This window comes from Tachysurus fulvidraco, chromosome 26 (assembly GCF_022655615.1).
Source record: "Tachysurus fulvidraco isolate hzauxx_2018 chromosome 26, HZAU_PFXX_2.0, whole genome shotgun sequence".
NCBI classification, from domain to species: domain Eukaryota; kingdom Metazoa; phylum Chordata; class Actinopteri; order Siluriformes; family Bagridae; genus Tachysurus; species Tachysurus fulvidraco.
The window spans coordinates 12,362,207-12,388,516 of NC_062543.1; the positions used below are offsets into that span (position 1 = coordinate 12,362,207).

Genomic DNA, 26,310 nt, shown 5'->3' on the forward strand with positions numbered 1-26,310 from the left:
TCTACTTGTTGTTTCTTTTTAACAGTGTCTTAACATTTTGTTTTCAATGGCATAGCCTTAGAGCCATTTACTTGTACTTATATATTACATTATATATATTATATACATTACATGCTGCACATATCTATTTATCTTGCCTTAACCTGATCTAATCTTGTTTTGCTTTTGCTTACCTACAATTTTAACAGTTGTTTTTAAAACACGATTATCCCTGTTTGTGAAAAACATGTCTCGTGCTTTGCCGGGGTGTCTTAACTAAGTTGCTGCATCAGACACTTACTTTATAGTTCACAGACTCACTTTATAGTTGCAGCATTTAATGTGTTGCCTTTAACCCAAATTTAACTCACTATATATCACTATTGTTGTAAAAATGTAAAATATACACACATCATGTCTGAGCTGATTGAGAGCTTTTAAAGAAAAAAAATGAACTTAAATGGAAATGTTGATTAAATAATGGATCCACGTGATTACAAATGATTATGGAAGTACTTAAATTAGACTAGATTAAATAATAAAGAATAAATAAATAAATAAATAACTTCTTTTTTCTTTTAATAAATACTAAATTCATTGCTTTTTTTATTTTTATTTTATTTTTTATCACAGCCTCCCTTGTCATCCACTATTTAACCCAAATATATACCCATTTATTTAACTCCTTATTCACCTACAACCTTCATTAACACAGAAAATGACTTTTTACATCATTTAAGAAAATATTTGCTTCTATTTTCATTCACCATTAGAGCAACCAACCAACAAATTGAGTTATTCCCTAAATAAAATCACATTTAGTTATAAAGTTTATACTATAAACAATAAACCCTAAAGCCCGCCTTGACGTCATCACCCTGCGACGACACACGGAAAAAATGGCGACGCTGGTTGTGGACCTTTGGAGAGAAGCGCTGCCTAGTCATGAAATATTCTGTAAACTGCAAGAGAGCAGGCACTTGGAGCCACAAGGGACGAGCAGGAGGATAGTTAAAAACCTTACCTTTTGTCTGAACGGAGATTTGTTTGTGTGGGATAATTTAGAGAGCGTGTTTTATACCACAAACCTGCGGCAGCTCAACAACGAGCTCGTTTCCCACACTGACAAACACCAGGTAAGATTTGTTTACTATACAGATAACGTGCTGATTTATCACTCTACAGCTAAGGGGAGTTACCTAGATCATGTTATTAGGCTTGTAAATGGGAGGCAGAATTGTTCCTGGTGTCAGAAACAGTATTTAATCATGTTTCCTCTAAGATTTTTGTTTTGTCTTGTTTACAGACATTGATGTGCATCAACCCACCATTATTTGAGGTGTGTCAGGTTCTGCTTAGTCCCACTCAGTATCACGTTGCTCTTATTGGTCAGCGTGGGGCAACAGTGCTTGAGTTACCCCAGCGTTGGGGTAAGAAGTCTGAATTTGAAGGTGGACGCCTTCAGATCAACTGCAGGTGAGTTCGGAAATGTGACACGCTGGTCCCGAAAACCCTTCCACCATTGTGTAATGTTTCTTTCCTGGTATAAATAGTAATAAATTAACTTGTATTTGTACAAATTGTGCTGTTGTTTCTAATGAAGTTGTCTGATCTCAGGACCGTTCCTGTGGCTGAGCGTTTCTTCACCAGTTCGACCTCCGTGACCCTGCGCCAGGCTGCTTGGTATCCCAGTGAGACCGAGGAGCCCCATCTAGTACTGCTCACCTCAGACAACACCATCAGGTAGTCGCACGTGCCGTGAGCATGTCGGAATAACACAAGCAAAGCTTGTTGTTTAATCCAAGAGGTTCTTGACCTAAAGATGACCTGTAGAGTTCAAGTTCAAGTATTGGCAGAAAATGGTTTCTCCCACAAAAGAAAAAAGTATTAGATTGTCCTGTTTACATTTCAGAAAATTACATTGATACGAATTTGCAGTTGTTTTTAGAAAATAACATATAAAAAAATATCCACAGGCAAATGGTACAAATTTAACAGTTTCATTTTTACTGCTAGGTTTTATGGTATTTTTATATATGTATTTATCTTGACAGCTTTTGTTTTGTTTGTGTAGATTTTACAGTATTAAAGAGTCTCAGACTCCAGCTCGAGTGCTTCCAGTGTCTCAGTCTGAGGAGGAGAGCAGCATCCACCCAAGAGGGTAAACAAACACAACACTGTGGCTCTACACTGCATTTACTCGCATTTTAATCCAAGCTATTCTGAGATTCAAATCATGCACTGTGAATAAATATTGGATCCCACTGTTAATGACGCCAACAATCTCTCCCATCTCTCCTCTAGGCGCTCCTATGCAGCCTCTCTGGGTGAGATCGCCGTGGCGTTTGACTTTGGGCCGTTAGTCGACGCACCTCGCCACATGCGGCTGAAGGAGGACCTGCTGGTTTACCCGTTATACATCCTCTATGGGAACGGAGAAACCTTTCTGAGTTACACGTCCCTCACCTACACGTAAGGCCTCTTGTTCGTTAACACACAGAAATCTGTTTCTTATGCATATATTGTCCTCAGTTTGAAGTATTATTCAGAATATTTTGAAAGCTTTTCAGTGTATAAGGGTTTTTATTGTGTGTGTATGTGTCAGTAATATAGGGAAGCTCCTGGGTCCTCTACCCATGTACCCTGCTGCAGAGGATAACTACGGCTACGACGCCTGTGCTGTGCTGTGTCTGCCTTGCGTGCCCAACATCCTTGTGATCGCCACTGAAGCAGGAATCCTCTATCACTGCGTAGTGTTAGAGGCAGAGGAGGAAGAGGATGGTGGAGTAAGTACAAACAGAAGCCCTCCAGTTAGTGGTGTAATAAACCTACATAATACGTTATAGTCACTTCCAGAAGTATTGGCACCCACGAGTAAATGCTTGTATTAAATCATCAGTCATTTCTGTGTCCTTTTTTGCATTAACATCGTGTACCGTTAAAAACATAAGACTATGTTTAATGTTTGTTGTGTGTGCAGGTTGTAGAGAGGTGGTCGCGAGGATCAGAGTCAGTACCATCGCTCTACGTGTTCGAGTGCGTAGAGCTGGAGCTCACTCTCAAACTGGCCGCTGGGGAAGACGACGACCCGACAGATTCGGACTTCACCTGTCCGATCCGGTTACACGGAGGTCAGCCTGGTGTGAGGAGGGAAAAAAAAAATACAGACTCTCTTTGTGACTCTCAACTACACTACACTTACACTTAGTATCTGTTTGTGGTTTGTTTTTCAGACCCTCTGTGTCAGCACAGGTACCACTGTACACACGAAGCCGGCGTTCACAGCGTAGGACTCGTGTGGTTCAACAAACTCCACAAGTTCTTGCAGTCAGGTGAGGCGCTGCGGACGTTTTGCTTTAACGTGAACAGCTTTGGATTTAGTTCTAGTCCAGTAAAAAGGTGTGTGTGTGTGTGCAGATGAGGAGGATAAGGACAGCCTACAGGAGCTGGCAGCTGAGCAGCGCTGCATAGTCGAGCACATCCTCTGCACCAAACCTCTCACAAGCAGGTAACTAACAGTAGGGTTGAACATCTACAGAGGGTCAATAAATGGAATCTTTACCCGCTTTTTTTTTTTTTTATCAACTAATATTTAAAAAAAAAAAAATCCACAGCCGCTCCCTGAGGTCGAGTTGAACCATGATCTTGTTGTGTGTGTGTGTGTGTGTGTGTGTAGTTTACCTGCTCCTGTTCGTGGTTTCTGGATCGTGTCTGATCTGTCCCTGGGTGCCACGTTGATCTGCATCACCAGCACTTACGAATGTCTCCTGCTTCCTTTACTGTAAGACTTACCGAAATCTATTTAGTCTCAGACTTTTGTCGTGATACTACGAGGAAAAAGGGTCGCAAACCCACATCGAACGTTAAAACGAGCTTCTATTCCCTGTTCACCTTGCAGCAGTTCCATGCGTCCTCCTTCCCCTCCTCTGCTGTGTACACGGATGGGAGCGGAGGAAGGCTCTGTAAGCTCTCCTCTACGTGGACTGGCTCACGACTCGTTCGAGCAGCACATCAGGAACATCCTGGCACGCAACTCCACCAATCCGCTCATGCTCAGGTACGTGATAGAAATCTTGTCTAAAGGCTTGCGCTCCGGTAGGACGAGCTTTTGTTGAACACTTATGAGGCATATTTAGTTTGGAGATAGTCCTTTGAAGCAAAAGCCCCTAACCCTAATCCCTAGAACACTGTGAAACATATTACACACTTGATACAGTATTATAGAGCTGTTATTTAGTCAAAATCCTGGACCTCCAATACGATCATGGACTTTTGCTCAGAGTTTTCATGTGTGTGTGTTTCAGGTCAGGGGACAAAGACTCCTCTACTCCCACCCCAGAGTGTCTGCAACTACTGAGCAGATCCACGCAGGTCTTTCGGGAGGAGTACATCCTCAAGCTGGACCTGGCCCGTGAGGAAATGCAAAAACGGTACACTTTTAAACCGGACGTTTCTCTATGATAGACACGTCGATCGTAATCATGGCGCTATTACTTCTAGCTGTGATTATTTTCTCTGTTATTACTCAGAGTCAAACTGCTGACCAGCCAGAAGAACAAACAGCTGGAAGACCTCCGAATGTGCCGGGAGGAGAGGTATAACGGAACGGAGTGAAAACCAACAATACAAATACATTTATACCGTTGCGCAGACTTTTGGTCGTCAGTCATTAGTTTCCAGCAGCAGTACACGCTATTTTGTTCATGATGGGTTTGTGTTGAACAGAAAGAGCCTGAGGGAGGCAGCAGAGCGCCTGGCCGACAAGTACGAGGGTGCTAAATATCAACAGGAAGCTATTATGAACAGGTTTTTTTTCATAATTTCATAATTTTCCATAACTTTTCTTTGTGCAGACATTCTTAATGAAAAGTTCTTCACAGTTATTTTGCTAGTTTTCACTTGGTTACTGGTTTGTTTGTTTTTTTTTGGGTGGGTCGGTTTTGTGTGTAGGATGAAGTACGTGCTGGGAAGCCTTCGCAGTCAGCTTCCGGTGTTGTCCGACAGCGAGAAGGACATGAAGAAAGAGCTGCAGACCATCAACGACCAGCTGCGACATCTCGGCAATAGCATCACACAGGTTAGTTACGCCGGATGTCACTTCCTGTTGTTGCATCCTTTCACTTTACGCACTGCAAACCCTTTAAAGTTAGTTCTACGTTCATTTACCAACCGCTTAAGTAACCAGTTGGTAATAATTACATAAGGTACTGTTTTTAAACACTCAACATCATGGGTAGTGCACTTGCATAAGAAGGAATAGAATGAGAGTCATATGGTGTGGTCATGGTGGTCAGGGGATTTCCAAAAAATCTGCATCTTTAACCACTCTCAAGTAGCCTTCTGGACAGTCTGCTTATTTGCACATGAAGATCTCCTTCTCATCTCATGATCTTTTCTTCTCAGGTCAACATGAAGAAGGATTACCAGAAGAAGCAGATGGATAAAGGCTCAAATTCAGCTCGAGCTACCATCACGCTGAATGTCCATCAGAGGAAGTGTGTGCAGGGCGTCTTAAAGGAACAGTGAGTCAATGAAAAAAAAAACAACAACAATAATACTTTTACTTTTTTTTTTTATTTCCTGTCTCGTTTATTTACTAACTGACCAACATACCGACCTGTTTTTGGTTACCCACGAACCGATATATATATATATTTTTTTTTCCACACAGGGGCGAACACATTGCTGACATGATGAAGCAGATCAAAGACATCAAGAACCATTTCAGTTTCTGAAGAGTTGTAGCCTGAAACGATCGCCGACCACAAACCACAAAAACGTTCTATCGACCTCGATGTCGGATTTCTTCGCTGATAGTTTTGTATACAAGACTCTTTATATGTTGTGGGGGAAGAATAAAATGTGTTTTTTTTTTTTGTACACTTGAGAACGCTTGGTTATTCAGCACTGGTGTATTCTCATTAGGGCAGGAGGTGGTGATAAATTTGACGCCGACGGTATTTCTGGTATTGAGACAGATCACGCTATTAGATTAAATCACTTGTATTGATATGTTACCATTTTTAGATTAATAGCTAATACTGTGATTTGGACATGGTGTACGGTATCAGCGATGATTAATGCTTCACATAAATTGTTTGGAAGGAGTCTCTAGTGTCTGCATTCTGTAACAGAGGTAAAGAGGTTAGACATTAATCTGTAATGTGTCTGTGGATATATATATATATATATCTATCTCTGTTTGCCTATCTATTTATCTGTCTGCCCGTCTGTCTACGTCTCTATCTATCTGTCTGTCTGCCTATATGTCTGTCTGCCTGTCTATGTCTCTATCTGCCTATCTATGTCTCTATCTATCTCCCTGTCTATGTCTGTCTATCTCTGTCTACCTGGTTGCTATATGATCATCTGTGGCATTATCTCACTAAACAGAGCCATCACTTCTTCCTGCTAGCTCTAGCAGAGTATCAGGGTGTGATTGAAAGAGCAGGAGGTGAAAGCGGTTGTTAGAATTTCTCTTTGTTGGGGGAAAACGTGTGAAATCAACCAAAATCTACCCCTCAGTTGTGCTTTAAGTACAGTTTGGTTTATTAGATATGTACAGAGATATGTACACAGTACAGTTTATAAATCATCCATGCGAACAGAACGACACCCGTTAACGTCGTCGATAAACTACAGGTTTTCCACAAAGCAAGTAAACCATAAAACCATACCGGATTAGAGGAAAATTAACTGGTCAGTCCAATGAATTCGCACACGATGTTGTTGTATCGTTTAGAGCTTCAGGAATATCTTAAAAAGGTAGTTAGAAAGTTGACGAAAGAGTTCATTGTGTCTTGGTGTCGTTTTCCTGTCAAATAGACTTTACAGCAGAAAGCAGCAGCAAAAACAAAACAACTGTAGTCTGTGTGTTGAGTGTTGATTTTTTTTTTTTTTTTTACATAAACCACGAGATGGACAGAATTTGGACAAATTAAAAAAAAAAAAAAAGGTAAAGATGAGACTTTAGTTTAAAAAAACAACAACAACAAAACACTTCAGACCAGGAAGTGCTGCCCACGTTTCACCAACAGCGTTTTTTGTGTAAACTCTGATGTCTGGACGATCCCGTGTGAATGGGGAAGAAAAAAAAAAAAAAGTCGCATTTAAATAACTTCCATACGCGATGCACCAAAAAGGGCGGGAAACCACTGGAACTGATTTCAACACCGTGTTGAAAATCAGCAGCGATGTATGAAAGTGGTTTGAATAATTCGTACAAATTTATCCATGTGCGCTGTTTACTTCATGATGCAGGAGTGGACAAAGCGCCCGAACGATGATGACGACACCGGCGATGACGGTGTTGTTTACGCGTCTTAAGATTTTAGCGGTTCTATTTACAGTTTTTTTTCTCTGTCAGTTCATGAAATTTAGAAAGAAAAAAAAAACATTCCGTATTCACTTAAAAGTACATTTTCAAAGTTTTACCCGTCATCTATCCTTTACGAAATTTTTATTTAGCGTGCTCGGATGACCGACTGTTTTTTTTTTTAGCTAGCAAGTTAGCTCGCGCGTACGTTATTACATCGAGTCGGCTAACTTTCTTTAGCCTGTTAGACTTTTTCCGAGCTACGTCGTGAGACTAGAGAGTAATAAACTGATGATTTTTTTCCATCCCTGAAGTGATCACGGATTAACTCGGGTGTTTAAGAAGAAGCCGAAGAACGTTTGTCGTTTATTTAACTCATCTCGTGCAAGTTTTCCTTATAGTATTGATGAGCACGTTACTCACCTCACTGAGCTTTACAGGGTTGCTGGATGTTGGACAATAGCAGCGGCTACACGATTTAGTGTCGTCTCGTTTTGAGCTTAAAGCTGCATCTGAGTTTGTCATGAATCAACGCAAGACAGATTCTCCAGGGTCAGACATGAAGAACAGGAAAAAAAAACTTAAAAAAAAATGTCATCGGACCCGCCGGATAGACCTCGATGTTGAAAAATCTGTCGGCTGAGAGGTCCTCGATTTGTCTGCTAAGTGTTTGAAAAATACTGACACAACAACGGGGTAGAAATATGAAATGAGTCACGGACGCAAAAAGAAAAAAACCAAAAGAAAAAAAAAAACTGGAAGCCACGTGTACGGCCAAATCAACTAAACGCAATATACATATATTTTGTATACACACACGTATTTACAAATACTACTAGCAGATCCTTCATAAGTCCCCGTCTTTAGGCTCAGCGGATGGTGTAGAAGAAAGAAGAAAGCAGACCAGGAACAGAGTGAAGCATAATGGGGGGGGGAGACGTTTCACATTTTGTCACATGCTCTAAGAGCCTTAGAAAATAGTCGTAGTGTTCTCACGTGTCAGACCCTTCGTTTCGGTTTGTTTTTTTCAGTGTTTAAAAAAAAAAAATAATAATAATAATAATTCTACCTCATTGCCAGTGTCCTGCTCCTCAGCAAGAGCTGGAGAAGATGTACTGAGGTGTTGGGAGATCTGAGAATTAAGTGTGTGTGTGTGTGTGTGTGTGTGGGTGTGTTGAAAGAGAAAGAAAGAAGGCTGCTGGATGAAGAGAAAGTATCATGTCTCAGGAAGCTGGCTGATGTCTGTCAGGTTGGTGTCGTTGAGGATGGCACGGATTCGCTCTAAAGAGTCTGCCTGCCGGATTCTCTCTAACTGGACCTGAGAGAAAAGAAGATTTAAGCACGGCCAGAATTAAAGTAAAGAAAAGCTCGTGGTGTGTGCTGTTAGTGGAAATAACCAGCAATGTGAAGAACAGTCACTGTTACCACCTCGGAGTTGATTCATTTTTTTCGCTAGACGGCACGAGGTACATAAACGAGTCTACCGAAGTCGACACTACGGGAACAGCGTTTTTATTCACTGAAGGCTTTTAAGATTTACACATTCTAGCAGTTTCTAACTAACTAACTAAATCGTCCCCAGGATGCTCAGTCCCTGATTGCCTTCTGATTAGGTTAAGTCTGTTTTAATTAACTGAACAAAATGTTATTTACCTGTAGAGTCTGTGAAAGCTTGACAAAGTCTCTCTGGACCTGCTCGCTGACATCCAGCTCCGTCTGTAGTCTTTGTGCTTTGTCCTTTTCCTCAAACGCTTGAGTCTCTAGGGCTGTCTGTTTTATGATAAAGAAAGAGAGACAGGCTTCAGAGCTAGATCACTTTTTTCCTGAAAGGATTTTATGTCGGTTTTGACCCCTGTCTGTGATTGGTTTCGGTTGGCCAATCACGTCGCTTCTTATGGCACTTTACAGGGTGTGAAATGTTTGCCGTAGTGAAGGGGATTAAGTCTCTTCACAGATTTGTTTGACTCAACAATTTTTTTTTTTAAATAATTCAAGTCTTTTTTGTGGTGGGGATGTAATAGCAAGCAGCCACTGTTGGGCCCCTGAGCAAGGCCCTTAACCCTCAGTTGCTCAGTAGTATAGAAATGAGATAAAAAATGTAAGTCGCTGATGCAAATGTTTTTTGTTTTTTTTTTGTCAGTCCAAATTGGTGTGTGAATGTCATCTGTGGACGAAATGTGACATCTCTTTATTTATTTGACAACCTTTTGCAAAAAATCGGAAACATGCTGTTCGGGAGTCAAAAGAGTCGACTCTTTAGTGGTGAAACGGAACCCGGAGGATCGGTCTTGTTAAACAGGTCTGAAATTCGTGTTGTTCTTTTCTAGAATGAGCTCGTCACAAGCTTTAGGAGATCGAGGGTTGTAATCTGATGGGCTAGTTGTACACAGGTTTATACACTGGTTTCCAAAATGGAAGCCGTCTTTTGGACACGATGTCACGGCCGTTTCAAACGAATAAAAAAATATTCGTAGTGAAATATGGACATTTAATCAGGTGGAACATTAAATAAAGCCTCAAGTTATGCAAATTGACTTGTATTCAAATTGAAAAGAGAGGAACATGAGGTGATGTTTTATGAGTGAATCCGTGTTGTCGTGGATGATCGCACCTTGCTAGTGAGGGCATCTTTGAGCTGTTCCTCCAAGCTGCTTTTCAGCCCCTGGATGCTTTCTAACGCTTGGCTCTTATCCGTCAGGCTGCTCTCTAGCTGTTCGTTTATACAGAACAAAACACAACAGTTCAGGATCAGCCCAATTCAAACAGCTTCAGTCCACTTTACTTAGAATCAGTTCAGCTGGGGTTCTTTACCTGCTCTTTTTCAGTCTTGACTCGTTCCAGCTCCGTCTTCAGGCTGGAGAAAGACGCTGGAATAGAAGATGAAATGTCCCATGAGCGATACAAAACATCACCCTGAACATTAGTGCTGGCTTAATATTATTAGTACATCACATCAGAACAATGACATTATACCACAGCCTTTGCTGCTGAATTCTCAGATCTGATTGGTCGGATGTTCCTAATAACAGTAGCTCAGATTGCAAGGATTCTGTTAACATACGTGTTCTAGCTTAGCGTTTCTATAATAACAACATACACAAAGACGTTTTACGTGTATGAAAAAAAAATAATTTTTGTTTATCAGGTGATTCTTGCTATTAGTAGATTTATTTGATACTTTTTCCAGGGTAACTGGAAATTTTCTGCCACAATGATCTGCTTACAGCTGCTTTAAATGTCAGCGACAAATGTCATCCTTTTCTATTGAGAAATGTCAGTTGGAAAAGGGCATTCACTAAATTCCAGGGGTTTCATTACCATGACGTAAAGTGGGTGTGTTTCTGGAGGTCTTGGAAAAATGCCCTCTTCAAAAAAACAAAACAAAAAAAACAGCATACTACGAAGGACAAAACAGACATATAGGTAGATTTATTTTAGAAAACAAATAAACAACCAAAAACTACAGTTAGGGTTAGATGATCAAATAGGCCACGCCTACCCGATGACACAATATCCGTTACGCTGTTCTGAAATCCCTGGAAATAAGTGCATCCCGTTGGAAAAGCTGTGGTATAAGAGGAATAAAACCTGAAAATGAACTTCAGTTGGAAAATAATCAACACGGTCACGTCGTTGATTATCCTCATAAAACAGCATGATTACTAGGATCTAGAACTCCTGCGTTTCGTTCCTTATCGCCGTTGTGGAAGGGTTACAATGTCTTTCGTTCTGTAATCGGTTCATCTCCGGGGCTCTGCAAGATATTGACGTGCAATAACCTTTGCTTACTGTTATTTTTTGACATGGACAACAGACGTGACTGACACCATCAACGGACACACGAGAACATGCTACACAAAGATTTGGTCTAAACACATAGCCGTGTTGTTTTCTTGCAGATGTGCAAGCGGTGCCGTCGCTCAGGAACACGGTGTGCTAGGATGAGATTAACGTGATGTGATGTGTACGGTTAGACAGTTAAAATGGCATTAGTTACTACCGGTGTAGAGACAGACAGACAGCCGAGACACATGTTATACACTCAGCCGGTGAATCATACCTTCCAGGATGTCTGAATGTCCCCAATAGAGGAAGAGGGAGAAGGAGAGGGGGGGAAAAAACATAGATTTGAATCAGAGCAGATGAGAGGAACTGGCTCCTTTTCGTATGGACATTATGCAAGAAATTAATTTCTTAATCCTTGATTGGATCGCAACAAACAACTAGAACTTGTTTTGTCAACTAGAACTTGTTTGTTTAGAACTTGACACTCCTGACAATTAAGGGTGGTGCAACGATTTATCACAAGCTTTGGTGCGATGACAGAAAACATATCACAGATTGAGAATGAAGGCACAAATGGAGAAGAGGCTTGCTGGAAAGTTTGCTGGGAAAATTGCAGGATCTTTAAAACCCTCTGGCCCTGTAGCTAGACTATAGTCTGATGATGTGCCTTGAGCTACATAATTGACATAAACGCAAGTGATTGGATGAATCTGAGAATCTTCTACAGAAGCCGGTCCCGGTTTATGAAACCTAATGTCGCTGAACAACCGGTTCATCAGCTTTGCAAGTCTTCGTTTTTTTTTGGGGCTCAGATCACGATTAAGCCAGTTGACGAGTCCTGGTTTAAACGTTTGCTTGAGAGCTCAAGGGTTCAGACGTAACACATAAGTGGATGTCCTGTGCTGTCCGGTCAACCAGAGCAATGTGATCAGAAAATGAAAAAGTTAACTAGATGGAAAAGTCCAGGATTTGTAACCTGCTGTAATTTTCCACCAAGAAAACTAACCATCTTATCTTATGATCCGGAACCAACCCTGTTGGTCCAACCAGCTTCAACCTCAACCTAGTTTTCTAAAACCTGCTTCTACACATACACACACACACCTCTTATAATGAAGGCCCTGAAGCTTCAACAAAACACACACACTTACCAATCTCCTCTTTGCAGCCCTCGATCTCCAGCTGTAGTGTGTCCTCGAGGTTCTCTTTGAGGCACTGCTCTGCCTGGATCTGCTCCTTCAGGAACAAGATCTCGGCCTTCAGCTTCTCTTCCAGGTGCTCGGATGCCGTGTGCACCGAGACGATGTCCTCGCGGTACTGCAGCACTAATGAATGGAGCTCCTTTGGAGTGAAGAACATTGAACTTTAAAATAGACCCTTTAATATCATAATCCATGATTTAGGAGCTAGAATTGGGAACTATCCTGAAAAAGGATCACATGGATACGTATTAAAAAAAAACCAACAGCAATATAACATTACCTCACAGGTATATATGTACACAGGATATCGTAGGTTTAAATATCCACGACGTAAAAAAAAAATATCACTGACGTTTAATCAGCGGCTCTGTTCGGAAACGTGGATCTCAGCGGTACCTGGATGGTTGCAGGCATCTGGAAGTTCTCATCCTGCTGCAGCGTCAGGTGAAGTCTGTGTTTGCCCTGTAGGCTGTCGTTTTCTCTCTGCAGTCTGCTCAGCTCCTCAGCCACCTGTTCCCTAGACTTCAGCAGCACAGCCTGGACACACACACACACACACACACACACACACACACACACAGATCAGCCTACGCAGATTTTTACACCATATTCGGGTGCTTTAAAGCTGGAGCACATTTTGAGCTGAAAAAGAAAACCGCTTGCTCTGACTATAGTAGCTTGATATCTAGGTTAGGTGGTAGATGAGATAGATGAGATAGATTAGGTGGTTAGATGAGATATCAGTCTCATTTGCCTTCGCCGCAGCTTCTGATGCAGAAAATCAATAGGATTTGAGCTGCTTGATACAAAACGATGTCGGATCACGTTGCAAAAAAAAAAGACAGATTTTTATTTGCGGGTTCTACGTTGGAACATTACATCAGTATGTCGTAAATCTTTGATGACTAATTATTTTTCTTTTCTTATGACATGACTGATGAAGAGTTTACAAATGTGCCGGATGTTACAAATATACGTTTGCCACATACTGTCTGCCTCGTCTAGCGCTGGCTTTTGAGAGAAAAAAAAAAAATAGCCCATTTTTAGACACATGCATGAAATTGACAATCAGACGAAGGAATGATGACTTGTTAAATGAACTACAGAGAGCAGCACAGTCGTGTTAATTCCGTCAGACGGGACGAGACGAAATATGTTCGTCAACGACCTTTTTTTTTTTCATGACTAAGACAAGACGAGACGATGACAAGACTGCACCGCTGTCCAAAAACGCTGACTAAGGCTAAATTAACATGCATTATAGTTGACGAAAAAAGACGAGACGAAAATGTTTTGTATAAAATAAAAACTAAGATAAAATCTCTCTTCATTTTCGTCTACAATTGTCTCTGCTTTTTCATCAGCTGTTACGCCTTTAAAATATTCAGAACGTGTTCGTGGCTTCGCGCTGTTGCTCAAGTTACAGCTCTCGTACGCCTGTGGCTGCAACACGAAACCGCTGAACAATTGTATTGCTTCCGCTAAAGAAAATAGTGCGCTCCGTCTCTACGGATAGAACCCTGGATGTCCATGGCAACGCTCTGTTTTTCCATGGCAACGGTGTGTTATAGTTAGCAGCGGTCTGTTATCAAGAAATAAAATAGTGTGTGTATAGAAAGAATTCGTCCACACGCCGCGCAATAAATAAATAAAAAATCCTGAGCGCAGGTCCACCTTCGAGCCGGCTTTTTGTGTTAAACGATAGTTCCTGTCGCTGCGCAGGCGCTTTTATTGTACATGACAGCTTATGTCCCGATGACCGGTCTTTGCATTACGATTAAAAGCAGTATCAATAGTAAAACATGTGATGTGCATCAAGTTCGAGTGTGTGCACTGTTTAAACGAGTGTTCTCAACTTCTCACTGATACTTCTGTGATTCGCGGAGTTTTGACAAGTTTTATAGCCTTGATATTGTTTCTTATTCAAAAGTGGTGACAGGAAAAAACTCTTTACCCCCAACGTGAAACCTCTTCCCCTGCCACAATCACACCATAATCAAAAGTAATAATTACACTTAAAATCAAATGTATATGTAAGGGAATCAAGTTTAATAATTACATGTAATATTGCTCCAAATATCATCTATAATAGTGTGTGCAATACCATGTATAACTTGCATTAAGTTGGTAATTTACTTTACGATGCATAGATGTAGTCGCATCGATTGGCGTCTCCCTGAGTCAAACTGGCGGAAGATCGATCTAAAATCTCCCGTTACAGCCAAATATCAATGTATAGTCATTTAGTGTTTTTTTTTGTTTTGGTCTTTATATCTGTGTGTGAAGCGACCGTACCATCTGCTCCTGGGTGTTCCTCTTGGCCTGGCTGAAGGCTTGTTGTAGTGCGCTCAGCATCGACTCCGACTCCTGGACTTTCTGCATTAGTGCTGAGACCTTTGGGACACAACCGTGACAGGCATCAAGTATCAGTGTTTCCATTTCCACTGTGTGTGAGATTTTTAATCACTGTTAAATGTTTACAAGGTGACACGCGGTGATGCTGAAAATGACTTACCTTAGCGTTGGTTTCTTCTTGGCCCTGCTTCACAGAGTCTTCCAACTCCTGCTTCTCGCTCATCGTCCTCTCTAGTTGTTCGTTGGCTTGCCGGAGCATTGCCTGCAGTTTCTTTACCTAAACAGGACAGAGATTTTTATGTATATTTTATATACATCGATGAACCGTGAGTGCTTCAAACCTACTCACAGTTCACAGCAAAAAAAAAAACAAAACATTAAAATGGTGTTTTTTTTTTGTCTGACCTGATCTCGTGTCTCCGCCTCCTGCCCCTGAATGACCTGAAGCTGCTTCTCATAATTAGAGCACATATCACAACGCCGGCCCAACTTCCTCCCTGCGTTCTTCAGCTGAACAAAACAATTACAATGGACGGTGTGAAAGTATTATATTTAAGTAACACACAGACTTTGAAGTTCGTTCCTATTTGTCATGTGGTTCGTACACAACAGCTCAGATGACAAATTATGATCACACAGTTTTATTCTTGTCGTTGCATGTTCCACAGTTAGGGGTCTTCCACAGTCACATGCTTGAAATGAAAAGATTAGGACAGATTTTGAAAGAAATGCTTACGTTACAAAACTGTTCAATTTCTTTCCGGTGTTTATTGGTGTTCAAATCTCCAACACAGGCCACTTCTGCATGACCTTATCCTCTTACCTACCACTGCATCTCATTTCAGTGAAATATTATTTACACGTATTTTCTGTCGTTTTAATTCTCCTACCTCCTGCTGAAGCAGGTTCCACTCCGAGTCGCTGACCAATCGGTATCCGGCTGGAGGCAGGTAAGTGGCGTCAAGGCGCTGTGAGATGCTCGAGAGCAGCGACGCCGTCTCCTCCTGCTCCGGTGTCATGGCCTTGATTGCCTTCTCCTGGTCCTTAGTGAGTAGAAAAGGCAGGGAGCCGATGGAGGGTGCCACCAAGGGGCTGTACTCGGCGCCGACCAGCGGGCCGAAGTCCGGCTCATCCAGGTTGCTGGCTGATTTGGCTTTGTGGTTGAGTCCTTGAGGTTGCAGAGTGTTTCCGGAGGAGCCCAGGCTGTCTGTAGACTGCACTCGACGGAGACTGTCTCTACAGAGGTCGCAAGAGTCAGGCCTGTCCTCGTCCAGCGAGTGTATCGAGCTGTGGATGCTGTGGTTCAGGTGGGACTAACGTGAGAGACACAGAACACAATTTAGAACTCTCTGGACCTTGTGAACATAGTTAGTGCTAAAATGTGGAAGTTTAACAAAGTAAACAGTTCCACATGCAAGATTTACTACTTGTCATAATTTATAATATACCTCCTGTGTTGGTTCTTTCAAACGTTGCCAAGTATTAAAATTCAATTTATTTGTATAGTACTTATAACAATTCACATTGTCTCAAAGCAGCTAGACAGAATAATAAAAAAAGAGGAAATATATATATAAAAGATGAAAAAATAAGAAGAAACTTAAATAAATGAATACATACGTTTAAAGATTAAGATTTATTTTAAAATACTAATTTTAAATACTATATAATATACATGTATATATATCCCTATCCCCAATGAGCAAGCCGAAGGCGACGGTGGCAAAGAAAATCTCCCTGAGAGGATGTGAGGGAAAAAAAACCTTAAAAGGAACCAGACTCAGAAGGGAACCTCATCCCCTTTGGGTGACATTCTACAGTAAATAATGTAAATGTAACTAATTTCTACAACAGTTTTTAATAATAATGCAACTGAGAGCTCCTAAGGATCTAATGGCTCAGCACAAACTCTGTGTTCACTATGGACACAACACTTCTTCCTTCCTGTCAAAGTCCTCAAATGATTGCTGATAAAGACCAGACCATACAGCTGACTGACGCAATAAAGGCATGACTGTCTCCGTGCAGCCCCCACCCCTGGCTGACTGCACTAGATTAGTCACATTGAGGGAAGCTGTGATCGGGTATTCAGTCAACGATTATTTCAAATGGTGAATTTTGCCGTGTTGTGTTTTATAATACTGTGAATTTGGTACCTCCTCTATTGAAAGGCCGAGAAATGAGTCCTCGGCGGCCTCGGTGTGGTCTGCACCATCGTCGTCACCAGCTTCTTGAGCCTGACTGAGCCGCTCCTTCTCGTCCTCCTCCTGAATAAAACGCGTTCATATCAATAAACATCAGCATGCGAATTTGATTAGCAAACAAAGTTAAAGTAAACGGAGGACAGTAAATATAATGCATCATAAAAAGGTCTAACGTTTGACTAAATGGTGAGCTGTTGTACCTGGTCCCTCCTCTTCATCTCCTCCACCTGGCGCAGCTGTTCAGAGCTCAGTACGCTTTCTATGCGTTGCATGTCTCGCATCAGCAGCCTCTGTGATTCCAGGAACTGGTCGTTGGCACGCTGCCAAGTGTACTTCAACTGGTTGTGCTGTTGACGCTCCAGCTCCAACATGTGACACACTGCACATATAGATTTAATTTATAGCTGATAGCCATCCATCCATCCAAATTCTCTATCACCTACTACTTATTATTTTCTACACAGGGTCACGAGGAACCAAGAGTCTATCACAGGGGACATGGGCACAAGGTGTGGGACACTGTAGACAGATATATAAATTATTCTAGCCACATTTTTATTATCAGGACTGGTGCAGCTGCTTAATATGAACTAAATGAAAACACCCAGTGAGACAGCATTACTAGTCGGATCAACGACACTAAATGCGCACCTTCGTGGAGTTCTTTCCGAAGCTTCTCTGCGTCCTCCTGGAGGACAGATTTCTGGGTATTGAGGACAGCGACGTACATCTCTAAATCGGTCCTACACGACTTCTCAGCCTCGAGGACATGGTTGAGCTCCTTCACCTGTGAGGCAAGAACAAATACTGGAACGGTCATACTTTATACAGTAGCACGTATGACATTTTACAATCTGTACAAATTTATTTGTAAGAAAATTCTCCAAAAACTACAGAGGAAAGTCAAATCAGGCATTTTTACAGTAATAGAGTAAAGAAAGGGAAACCAATAATAAAAAGACAGTGTAACTTTCACTTCCTCAAAAGCCGACCTTAGCTGCCTCGAGTTCTTTAACCCGCTCTTCTGCACTCGTCAGCTTGGCCTTCAGAGCAGCGATTTCATGCTCCATTGGCATCACCACGGAACGAAGCTTCTCTGCATCCTCCTGTGCCTGAGGGGAAACCGGCTTCCGTTCAGTCACATTTTTTCCGTTCACGGTTATTCTGAGAAAACATGACTACAGTACACCCAGTCGCTTAAAATGTTCACTCGAACAACTGGAACTCTATTAATTAGCCTTGCATTTGCAGGAAATGTTAGCGATCTACACTGACCTTCTTCATGTCGTTCTCCAGGTTCTCCTCCACCTGGCCCTCGGAGAGACGGCGCCGCAGTTCGGCCAACTCCCTCTCGACCCCTTCGCGATACTGCCCCCACTGCGCTCGCTCCTGATCTAAGCGTTGGTGGAACCGCACCTCGTACTCCCGCAACGTGTCTGAACAAAGATGGGGAACTGTTCATTACCGGACTACGTTTATACGTTATATCCTTTGTTATAGGTGTGATACAAGTATAACAATGAAAACAGTAGCATTCCGGTCCATACCCATTTTATATGGCATTGAAGTATTAAAAAAAAGTTTAGAAGTATGTAAAAATCGAAGTATATTTCGACTAAGGAATATGAATTAGCTCAATACATAATAAATATAGCTAACTTTGAAGCAGGCCTCTGACATACGGAAAGAATTATATGAAATGGTGACACACAGGACAAGGTCTGAGAATTCCTCTTGAAGGCCATTGACCTTATAATATAATGTCAGTGCTAAATGAAAGCAATGACAAATAAATTTAAATAAACGAGTCTGGGGTCTATTTTAGCTACGGAAAATACGTTGTAAATACGACTGGTAGATGTTGGCATTATCGACACTTCTGATCAAAATCTTTTCAAGCTTTCCTGTAGTTAAATATATCTTAGAATGTAGCAAAAACCACAAATAACTTTTTTTTTATTACGAGGTATGGCTTAGATTTTCCATTGCTCTCTAATGGAATCTAATTCGAACCCTCTATACCTAAACCTCTACCTTTCATGATGGCCTGTAAGGACGCCACCTCGTCCTGCCACTGCTGCTTGACCTGGTCGATGGCCTCCTGTTTTGTGCTCTCCGAGACGGTGGCCACGGCTTTGATGTTCTCCATCTCGGCTTTGGCGTTAACCAGCTGGGTGTGCACGTGGCTCAGCTCGGCCTGGGCGCTTTCCAGAGATGCCGCCTGGCGCTTTAGCTCCTCTGGATTAAAAAAGAAAAAAAAAAAGTTGTAGGCTTGGATTTTTCATGGCCTTAAAGATCCGTGCAAGAATATCTGTCCGTTAAACAAAGCGCCGGTCGTTAAACGGCAAGTAGTTTGTGAGTTTTAGTGGGAGGTTTATCTAATGGGAAATTATAGGATATGTTTGAAGTAGGACTTCCACCAGGTTCTGCTGGTTATTCAGTGGAAAAGTGGTCGAACAGCTGAGAAACGCATTTCTTTCCAAACATTTTACTAGAAGTGCAATTCCAGCACTATGAAGGCTTGTTTGTGGTTAAACACGAATGTTTTAGGTGCTTGTTTAAGCAGTTACGCCGCTATTCACGGTTTTTTTTTTTATTCGAGATTCGTTTTGTTTTTATACACGCCTAAACGCAGAAGGAAAAAAAAAGGTCTGTATATCGTTTTCATGATTCGGAACAATTTGAAAAAAAAAAATCGTCATTGCTGCCTTCAGGAAAGAACTATTTAAAGTGTTGACAGCACGTCGATTTGCATATCTGAGGTTAACCATCACGTTTAAGCTAAAATGTGCAATTAAAAAGGAGAAGCACTTTCGTGTCATATTTTGTCTGGGGAAATTACGTGGCAGGTGCAGAGTATATATAATGAGAGTATATATTAAAGTGAGAATCTTTTCAAGCACTGTGTTTGACGGTAAACCTTCCCAATGTGCACTGGACTGTGTGCTAAATATCGGTTAAATCATTTAATGTGCAAAAATGTGGCTGCGTTTGAAAAGTCAGTCTGGTGATAATGATAAAGTGGAAAAAGAGCGATGAAAACTTATTTGCGTAAACTTTTAGACAAATCGAACTTCCATTCTGCCTTAACATGGATTTTGTTTGTGTTCCCAGATGTTACACGGATGGATGTAGTTTTTTATTAAATAGACCACTGCAGTGCTTCTTGGTGTCTCTTTGCTCCTAGTAATCCATTTGTGAATGGGCAATGAAGGGAGGTAAAGAGTTTGGAATCTTATTGGTAAAACTGTCGATAAAATACTACGACATAGTGATTGGATGATTGCGAGTTTGAAGCTCAGGTCTACCTGAGAACCATTTTTGGGTCCTGAGCAAGATTTTTGTCATCGACAGGAACACAAGTAATGACATACCTTAGCAATGTTATAGTATTTCATGACAAACACACATACCTTCTTTAGACAAATAGAGCTCTTTGAACTTGGCACGCTTCTGGTTGAACTCCATCTCCAGCTGCTGTTTGCGCTTGAGGAACTCCGACTTCTCTTTCTCCAGAGCCTCGATACGCTGCTGGAGAAGCCCTGTCACGGCGATAAAACATAGTTTTATTGTTTTATAGTTTCATTGTTATATTGGAACACCCTGGTTTTGGCCTCTTAGTTCCAGCAAAGGGAAGTTGTAATGCTGCAGTATACACAGACATCCTGTACCTCAGTTCCTGGCAACAGTATGGGGAAAACCCTAATATAAATGTGAGAGTCAGGTGTCCACTAACATTTAGCCATGTAATTCAGTTCAGAAGTTATTCTTAAACACGATTATGAGCTCATCTCCCAATTGAACCCAGGATACAGTAGATCCTGGGTGTACGCTCGAGTATTTTAGAAAAGTATGACTGTTTTGGCCAGAATTTTTGATTGATTTGTGATATACTGAGGATCATATGCAACCAAAAAAAAAAAAAAAAGCCCTAAAATACACTGCAGGAAAAATTCAGGCATCTAAGGGGCTTTTTACACCCGGTCACTTTATGTGTTTTCTGTGATCCGATATCTATCCGATGGTAAAAAGACCAGGTCTAAATGCCTTCCGAAACGTTTTCAAGACGAATATTCATCTGATCATTCAAACCCCTTCAGGAGGTGGTCTGGGATGCTGGACAGGTGTAAATGAATGTGGTTGTTCAAGCCACATACGGCAGCGCTATACTCCTCCCAAACGGAAGTACGTCACTTGCAAGTGATCTTTCACCCAGGCGTCTCGCTGGGTCTTAAAATACACTGCTGCCGGCAGCGAAAACGCAGCAAACAGTAAATGCTGTTTTTTGTAGTGTAACCGTCGTAACGAGTTTTTCCGTCTTCTTTTTGATCGCGTTCTGAAAACCGCATACACCAAAGTGTGTTCCGTTTTAATTACCCTGAAATGAGGTAAAATATATTTGCGTTTTGGGCGGGAGTAGAAAGTTCGGATCGATATCCGATTCGCCGAGACGCATTTATGTGGCCTAATGTAAATGGAAGAGTTTTAACAAATCAGATAGCTATCGGATAAGAGAAAACACATGAAGTGACCAGGTGTAAAAAGGCCCTAAATGCCCCATCACACATCTATATCCTCAGCAAAGTCACTCTGGTAATGCTCAAAAAAAAAAAAAAAAAACATAGAACCTCCCCTGCTTGATGCACATATCACTGTACCAAAGGCAACTTTACAACATTATAGAATGTTACAAACACCATAACACCATTTTGGATTGAGCATATGTTACACACACACACACACACTCACACTCACACACACACACACACACACACACTCACACACTCACACACACACACACACACACTCACACACACACACTCACACACACACACTCACACACACACACTCACACACACACTCACACACACACTCACACACACACACACACACACACTCACACACACACACACTCACACACACACACACTCACACACACACACACTCACACACACTCACACACACACACACTCACACACACACACACACACACACACACACACTCACACACACACACTCACACACACACACACTCACACACACACACACTCACACACACACACACACTCACACACACACACTCACACACACACACACACTATATTACATATGTTTCATATAATATTGCACACAAATGGTGAATATGGGCTCTTTAATTTGTAACATCAGCCCAGCATTATTTCTTAAAGGCTGTACTTCTGCCAGTTGGAATCGACAACATTGTTACACCATGTGATTAATGTACCATCACTAATGGGCTACTAATGTTATACAGAAGCTAAATGGACACATATTACTTCCATTTAGCATCATGCGAACTCTGCTCAAAACAGCAACATTTCCCCAAGCAAAGGCAGTTGGTAAAATGTTAAAACGCACTCGACCTCCATCCAAACAATGTACCCATTATGGCTTTCAGTCCTACATGTACACTAGATCGTTTTTACAAGTAACTTCAGATACTGTAGAAAAAACATCGACAAGTCTATTATAAGATCAAGACCACTAATGAACTTGTGAAGTTCATATTAGTTTACATGATGTCCCAAGGGGAAGAGGAGAAACCGTTTCTTTGACAGCTCTTCAGTTTGAGACCTGTGAATCAGTTCTGCATATTGACATATTTCCTTTTTCCTGTATATAACACACCCTAAAGTAAAAAAAAAAATACCCCTTAGGTATCAGTGTACATAACACTAAGGGGCAGATACAAAAAGCTCTGTAACGCTTTCAAATCATTTCAGAGGCCCTTTGATGACGAAAACACCGAAGATATTACATCCTATAATCCTTAAATTTGTACTGTCAGATCCCTTCTTATTAAATCCTAAGAGTATGTGTTAAAAGTCAAACTCAAATCTGGAAATAAATCAAAGGCCTTTTTGGACATACCTGTTTTTATATTACAGACACAATGCATCAAGGATTAAAGGTGGGGTGCACGATGTTTGAGAAATGCTTCAGAAAACCGAGTCGGGCCGACAAACAAAACAAACGTGTAGCCAATGAGCAGAAAGGGGCGTGTCTTGTCAATATGCGGTGGAGAGAGTGTTCAGTGCGCATGTCTGACATTAGGAGAAAGCGGTTGAATCATTGACATTGCGGATACCTGCCGTTACCTCTGCCTCGGGTTCTAGGTGTTGAACGTCGTCTTCAGCGTGAAACGGAGCTAAACCTTTCACGGTATAACACACAGTACCACAAAAACACATCTGTATTACCATAGTATTACTCATTGAGTTCATTTATTGATAAAAATATCCCCTCAGCCAGCTGCCCCAGCAGGTTCGCCATAATAGTTGTGTATGTATGAGTTGCGTATGTATGTGTGGGGCGGAGCTATCAAAGCAGGCGTGACACCCATTTGGGTTAGTGGGCGTGTTTGTTTTGGTGATTTTAAATGTCAAGATTGGCTTTCAAACATCATGCACCCCACCTTTAAGGATCCTCAGACGCTTCCTACTCGGAAGTTGTGTTAAGTTGTGAAGTATGTGACGATCTAACAAGTACAAAATCAATCATCACGATTAAAAAAACAAAGGGGACCAAATAGAATCTTTGGCTACAAGTCAATTAAAACATACCTTGCTTTATGAGCCAGAAAGAGTGAGGTGATGAGGGAATCTCTATATGCTTCACTTCAGACTGAATGACTAAACGTATGCAGACGACTGACCACCACAACCAAATGTAGTTCATTCCCAGAGTGGTGGCACAATGTCAGGAGCACAAAGCTGTATGTAATGTCTTTGTATGCTATAGCATTACAATTTCCCTTCACTGTTACTAAGAGGCGCAAACCTGTTCCAGCACGACAAAGCCCCTGTGCACAAAGTAGGGTCCATGAACACATGGATTGCCAAGGTTGGAAGACGGGTCAGCTTCTTACAGTTCTTTCATTTTAACGTACAATTTTCAGGAACATGGATGAGTTTACAATGACTTATACTTGTATGCATGTACCACAAACAATCGATCAAGCAATTAAATAAGAGACGAAGGTCATCAGCTCCTTAAGCAACCTTACATTTGTCTGAACTTAGATGTAAGAATGTACGGATACATCAATACTGAAGTTTGTACTGTAACTAGTACCGTATGCCATAATCTAGTGTACATCATGGCTGTACAAGCACTGAGCCAACTGGTGTAGATTAAAATGCAGGAGCAAGATACACTCTCAGGTAAGCCACCCCTGTTCTCCCTAATAAAGATTTCAACTGTTAAAATGGCAAAGCATTTTAAACATAATTCTCAGTGTGAGGAGATCCCTGGTGGCGTCAAATTCCAAAAACCATACTGCTCTGGTATTGACAGATCCTGCCATTCAGCACCTTCACCACAGCAGATGTCTGCACAGAGATCACATCATCATCACGGACTCTTCACATCCCAGTCACAAACTGTTTAACCTCCTTCCATCAAGAAAGAGATACAGGAACATACATACGCACCAGCACCAGCAGGTTCAGGGCCAGCTTTTTTCCATCCACCATCACACTACTGAACTCTACACTACACCCTTAGACCACTGTAAAAATACTGTATACAACTTCTGTACAATTCGACAAACAATGTACATATTACATATTGTAGTTTTTTTATGCTCCTCATTCTCTGCACTATTTTAATGTGTATCTATATATACACACCTTACTCTATATTCTGCCTAATATTTCACATTCATGTATATATGTATATTTATTTAGTGGACTTGTTTATTCAGCTTGCTCATTTCTTTAATGCCATAACCTAATTACCTTTTATTTCTTGTTCCTTTACAACAGTATCTGCAAATTTTTTCAATGCCATAGCCTTAGAACCATTTACAAACACATCTCTGCACTGCTATAGCCTTTATATATTTACTGTACACATGTTTACATACACAGCATACCTATATGCATTACATGCTTTAAATATGTTTACATATATACATATATATTACATGCTGTACATATGTTTACATACACAGCATACCTATATGCATTACATGCTGTAAATATGTTTACATATATACATATATATTACATGCTGTACATATGTTTACATATTTATCTGCATTTGTACTCTTTGCACTTCTGGTAAACGTCAAACTGCATTTAGTTGCTGTGAACCTGTACTATGTAATGACAAAGTTCTATCTATCTATCTATCTATCTATCTATCTATCTATCAATCCATCCATCCATCCATCAATCCATCCCGTGCTCACTGTGGCACTGAAAATAATCCACTTCTTTAATGGGCTTTATATGATGTAGAGTGTGACCAGCACGTGTGTCACTGTGTTATCTGTACAGACCCAGGATCAGATTAGCTGATGAGCTGCACAAGAGAATGCAATGTGCAGGTTTATTGCATCTCCATGCAAGTGCAATCCCAGACATGCATCAGAATCCTGGTGTCTGTTCTGAAACTCATCCAGCTGAAACGGTCATCTGTTCTTTAGCATCGTACACAGAAATGTGCTTTAGTGAAAAAACCCAGATGTGAAATCGATGCTGTCAAAGTTCACCAGCAAAGTGACAGCTCGGCTGCTAGCATGCTGGCTAATGCTAGGAGGATTAACTGTAAAAGTGCACATGCTAAGACTCATCAGATAGCTTTTCAAATTATTTAAAAAAAGACTTTAGGGGACATAAAACTAAGGTCGAAACGCTAATAAGTGCGAGCGGTTCACCGGCTTATTGCGCGCCGCCGAGTGCGGGGACGCGCACAGGCCCGCAGGCCTACGGCAAAGGACTCAACCTGAAAAAACCCGTAAATTAAAACGTTTAGCGTCCCACGGCTCTTACCGTCGTGCTCAGGCGGCCGGGCCGCTCCCGAGGCCTCTTCGGCCATGGCTTCCCCGGGGCAGACCTTTAATCGCCGGCTCGAAGAAACAAAACTAGGGAGTGCCAAACAAAACAGGCGACCATAGACTAGGCAACGTCATTGTAGACACAAGGCGCACTGCGCATGCGCGAACACAATGGGAGGAGAGGGGTAAAGTTACTGATGTGATGTTATTAAAAAATATACTACGCCCTCTTTGAGTTCAAATGACTGAATTAACAACTCTGCTATACAATGTCAGTTTATTACATACAGTTATCCAAGTAAATGTACTTTTCAACAATGTCCACACATCTCTGCACTGCTATAGCCTTTATATTTATTCACTGTACATATCATTTACACACACACACACACACACACACACACACATATATATATATATGTGTGTGTGTGTGTGTGTGTGTGTGTGTGTGTGTGTGTGTGTGTGTGTGTACACATACACATTTATTCACTGTACATATCATTTACACTTACACACACACCTACATTTAAAGTACATTTACTTGGATAACTGTATGTAATAAACTGACATTGTATAGCAGAGTTGTTAATTCAGTCATTTGAACTCAAAGAGGGCGTAGTATATTTATAAATAATAAATATGCTGTACATATACACACACACACAC

The 26,310-nt window shown here is 41.3% G+C and overlaps 2 protein-coding genes across 3 annotated transcripts; one reads left to right on the forward strand and one right to left on the reverse strand.

Moving 5' to 3' along the window:
• The first annotated feature begins 842 nt into the window (after window positions 1-842).
• nup88 (nucleoporin 88) lies at window positions 843-5,859 on the forward strand. Its single transcript, XM_047809142.1, has 17 exons — window positions 843-1,115; window positions 1,286-1,455; window positions 1,597-1,722; window positions 2,054-2,140; window positions 2,284-2,451; window positions 2,585-2,765; window positions 2,960-3,110; window positions 3,213-3,311; window positions 3,397-3,487; window positions 3,656-3,760; window positions 3,878-4,036; window positions 4,284-4,409; window positions 4,509-4,574; window positions 4,705-4,785; window positions 4,930-5,056; window positions 5,383-5,501; window positions 5,651-5,859. Exons 1-17 carry the CDS (start codon window positions 879-881, stop codon window positions 5,712-5,714), a joined length of 2,157 nt encoding a protein of 718 aa, XP_047665098.1. The 5' UTR covers window positions 843-878; the 3' UTR covers window positions 5,715-5,859.
• Window positions 5,860-6,504: 645 nt separating this feature from the next.
• rabep1 (rabaptin, RAB GTPase binding effector protein 1) lies at window positions 6,505-25,820 on the reverse strand. Of its 2 annotated transcripts, XM_027178653.2 has the most exons (19): window positions 25,640-25,820; window positions 20,255-20,383; window positions 18,876-19,079; window positions 18,117-18,277; window positions 17,834-17,953; window positions 17,493-17,628; window positions 17,042-17,220; window positions 16,794-16,904; window positions 15,528-15,950; window positions 15,043-15,147; window positions 14,798-14,914; window positions 14,578-14,676; window positions 12,679-12,819; window positions 12,232-12,421; window positions 11,355-11,366; window positions 10,106-10,161; window positions 9,906-10,004; window positions 8,948-9,064; window positions 6,505-8,612 (listed from the first exon to the last, which is right to left on the reverse strand). In XM_027178653.2, exons 1-19 carry the CDS (start codon window positions 25,683-25,685, stop codon window positions 8,511-8,513), a joined length of 2,547 nt encoding a protein of 848 aa, XP_027034454.1. In that variant the 5' UTR covers window positions 25,686-25,820; the 3' UTR covers window positions 6,505-8,510. The 2 variants fall into 2 exon arrangements, with proteins under 2 accessions (XP_027034454.1, XP_027034455.1); XM_027178654.2 differs by lacking the exon at window positions 11,355-11,366 and having other exon boundaries at window positions 25,640-25,819.
• Between the last annotated feature and the right edge of the window lie 490 nt (window positions 25,821-26,310).

Bases quoted from the DNA above. Each gene is read 5' to 3' on its own strand.
- rabep1 (XM_027178653.2), bottom strand. From the start codon at position 25,685: ATGGCCGAAGAGGCCTCGGGAGCGGCCCGGCCGCCTGAGCACGACG. The intron at 17,629-17,833 runs GTCGGCTTTTGA...CTTGCCTCACAG, and splicing joins AAGAACTCGAGGCAGCTAAG to GTGAAGGAGCTCAACCATGT. The intron at 15,148-15,527 runs GTAGGAGAATTA...TGTTTTGTTCAG, and splicing joins GGAACCTGCTTCAGCAGGAG to CTGAAGAACGCAGGGAGGAA.
- nup88 (XM_047809142.1), top strand. From the start codon at position 879: ATGGCGACGCTGGTTGTGGACCTTTGGAGAGAAGCGCTGCCTAGTCAT. The intron at 2,766-2,959 runs GTAAGTACAAAC...TTGTGTGTGCAG, and splicing joins AGGAGGAAGAGGATGGTGGA to GTTGTAGAGAGGTGGTCGCG. The intron at 3,312-3,396 runs GTGAGGCGCTGC...GTGTGTGTGCAG, and splicing joins CCACAAGTTCTTGCAGTCAG to ATGAGGAGGATAAGGACAGC.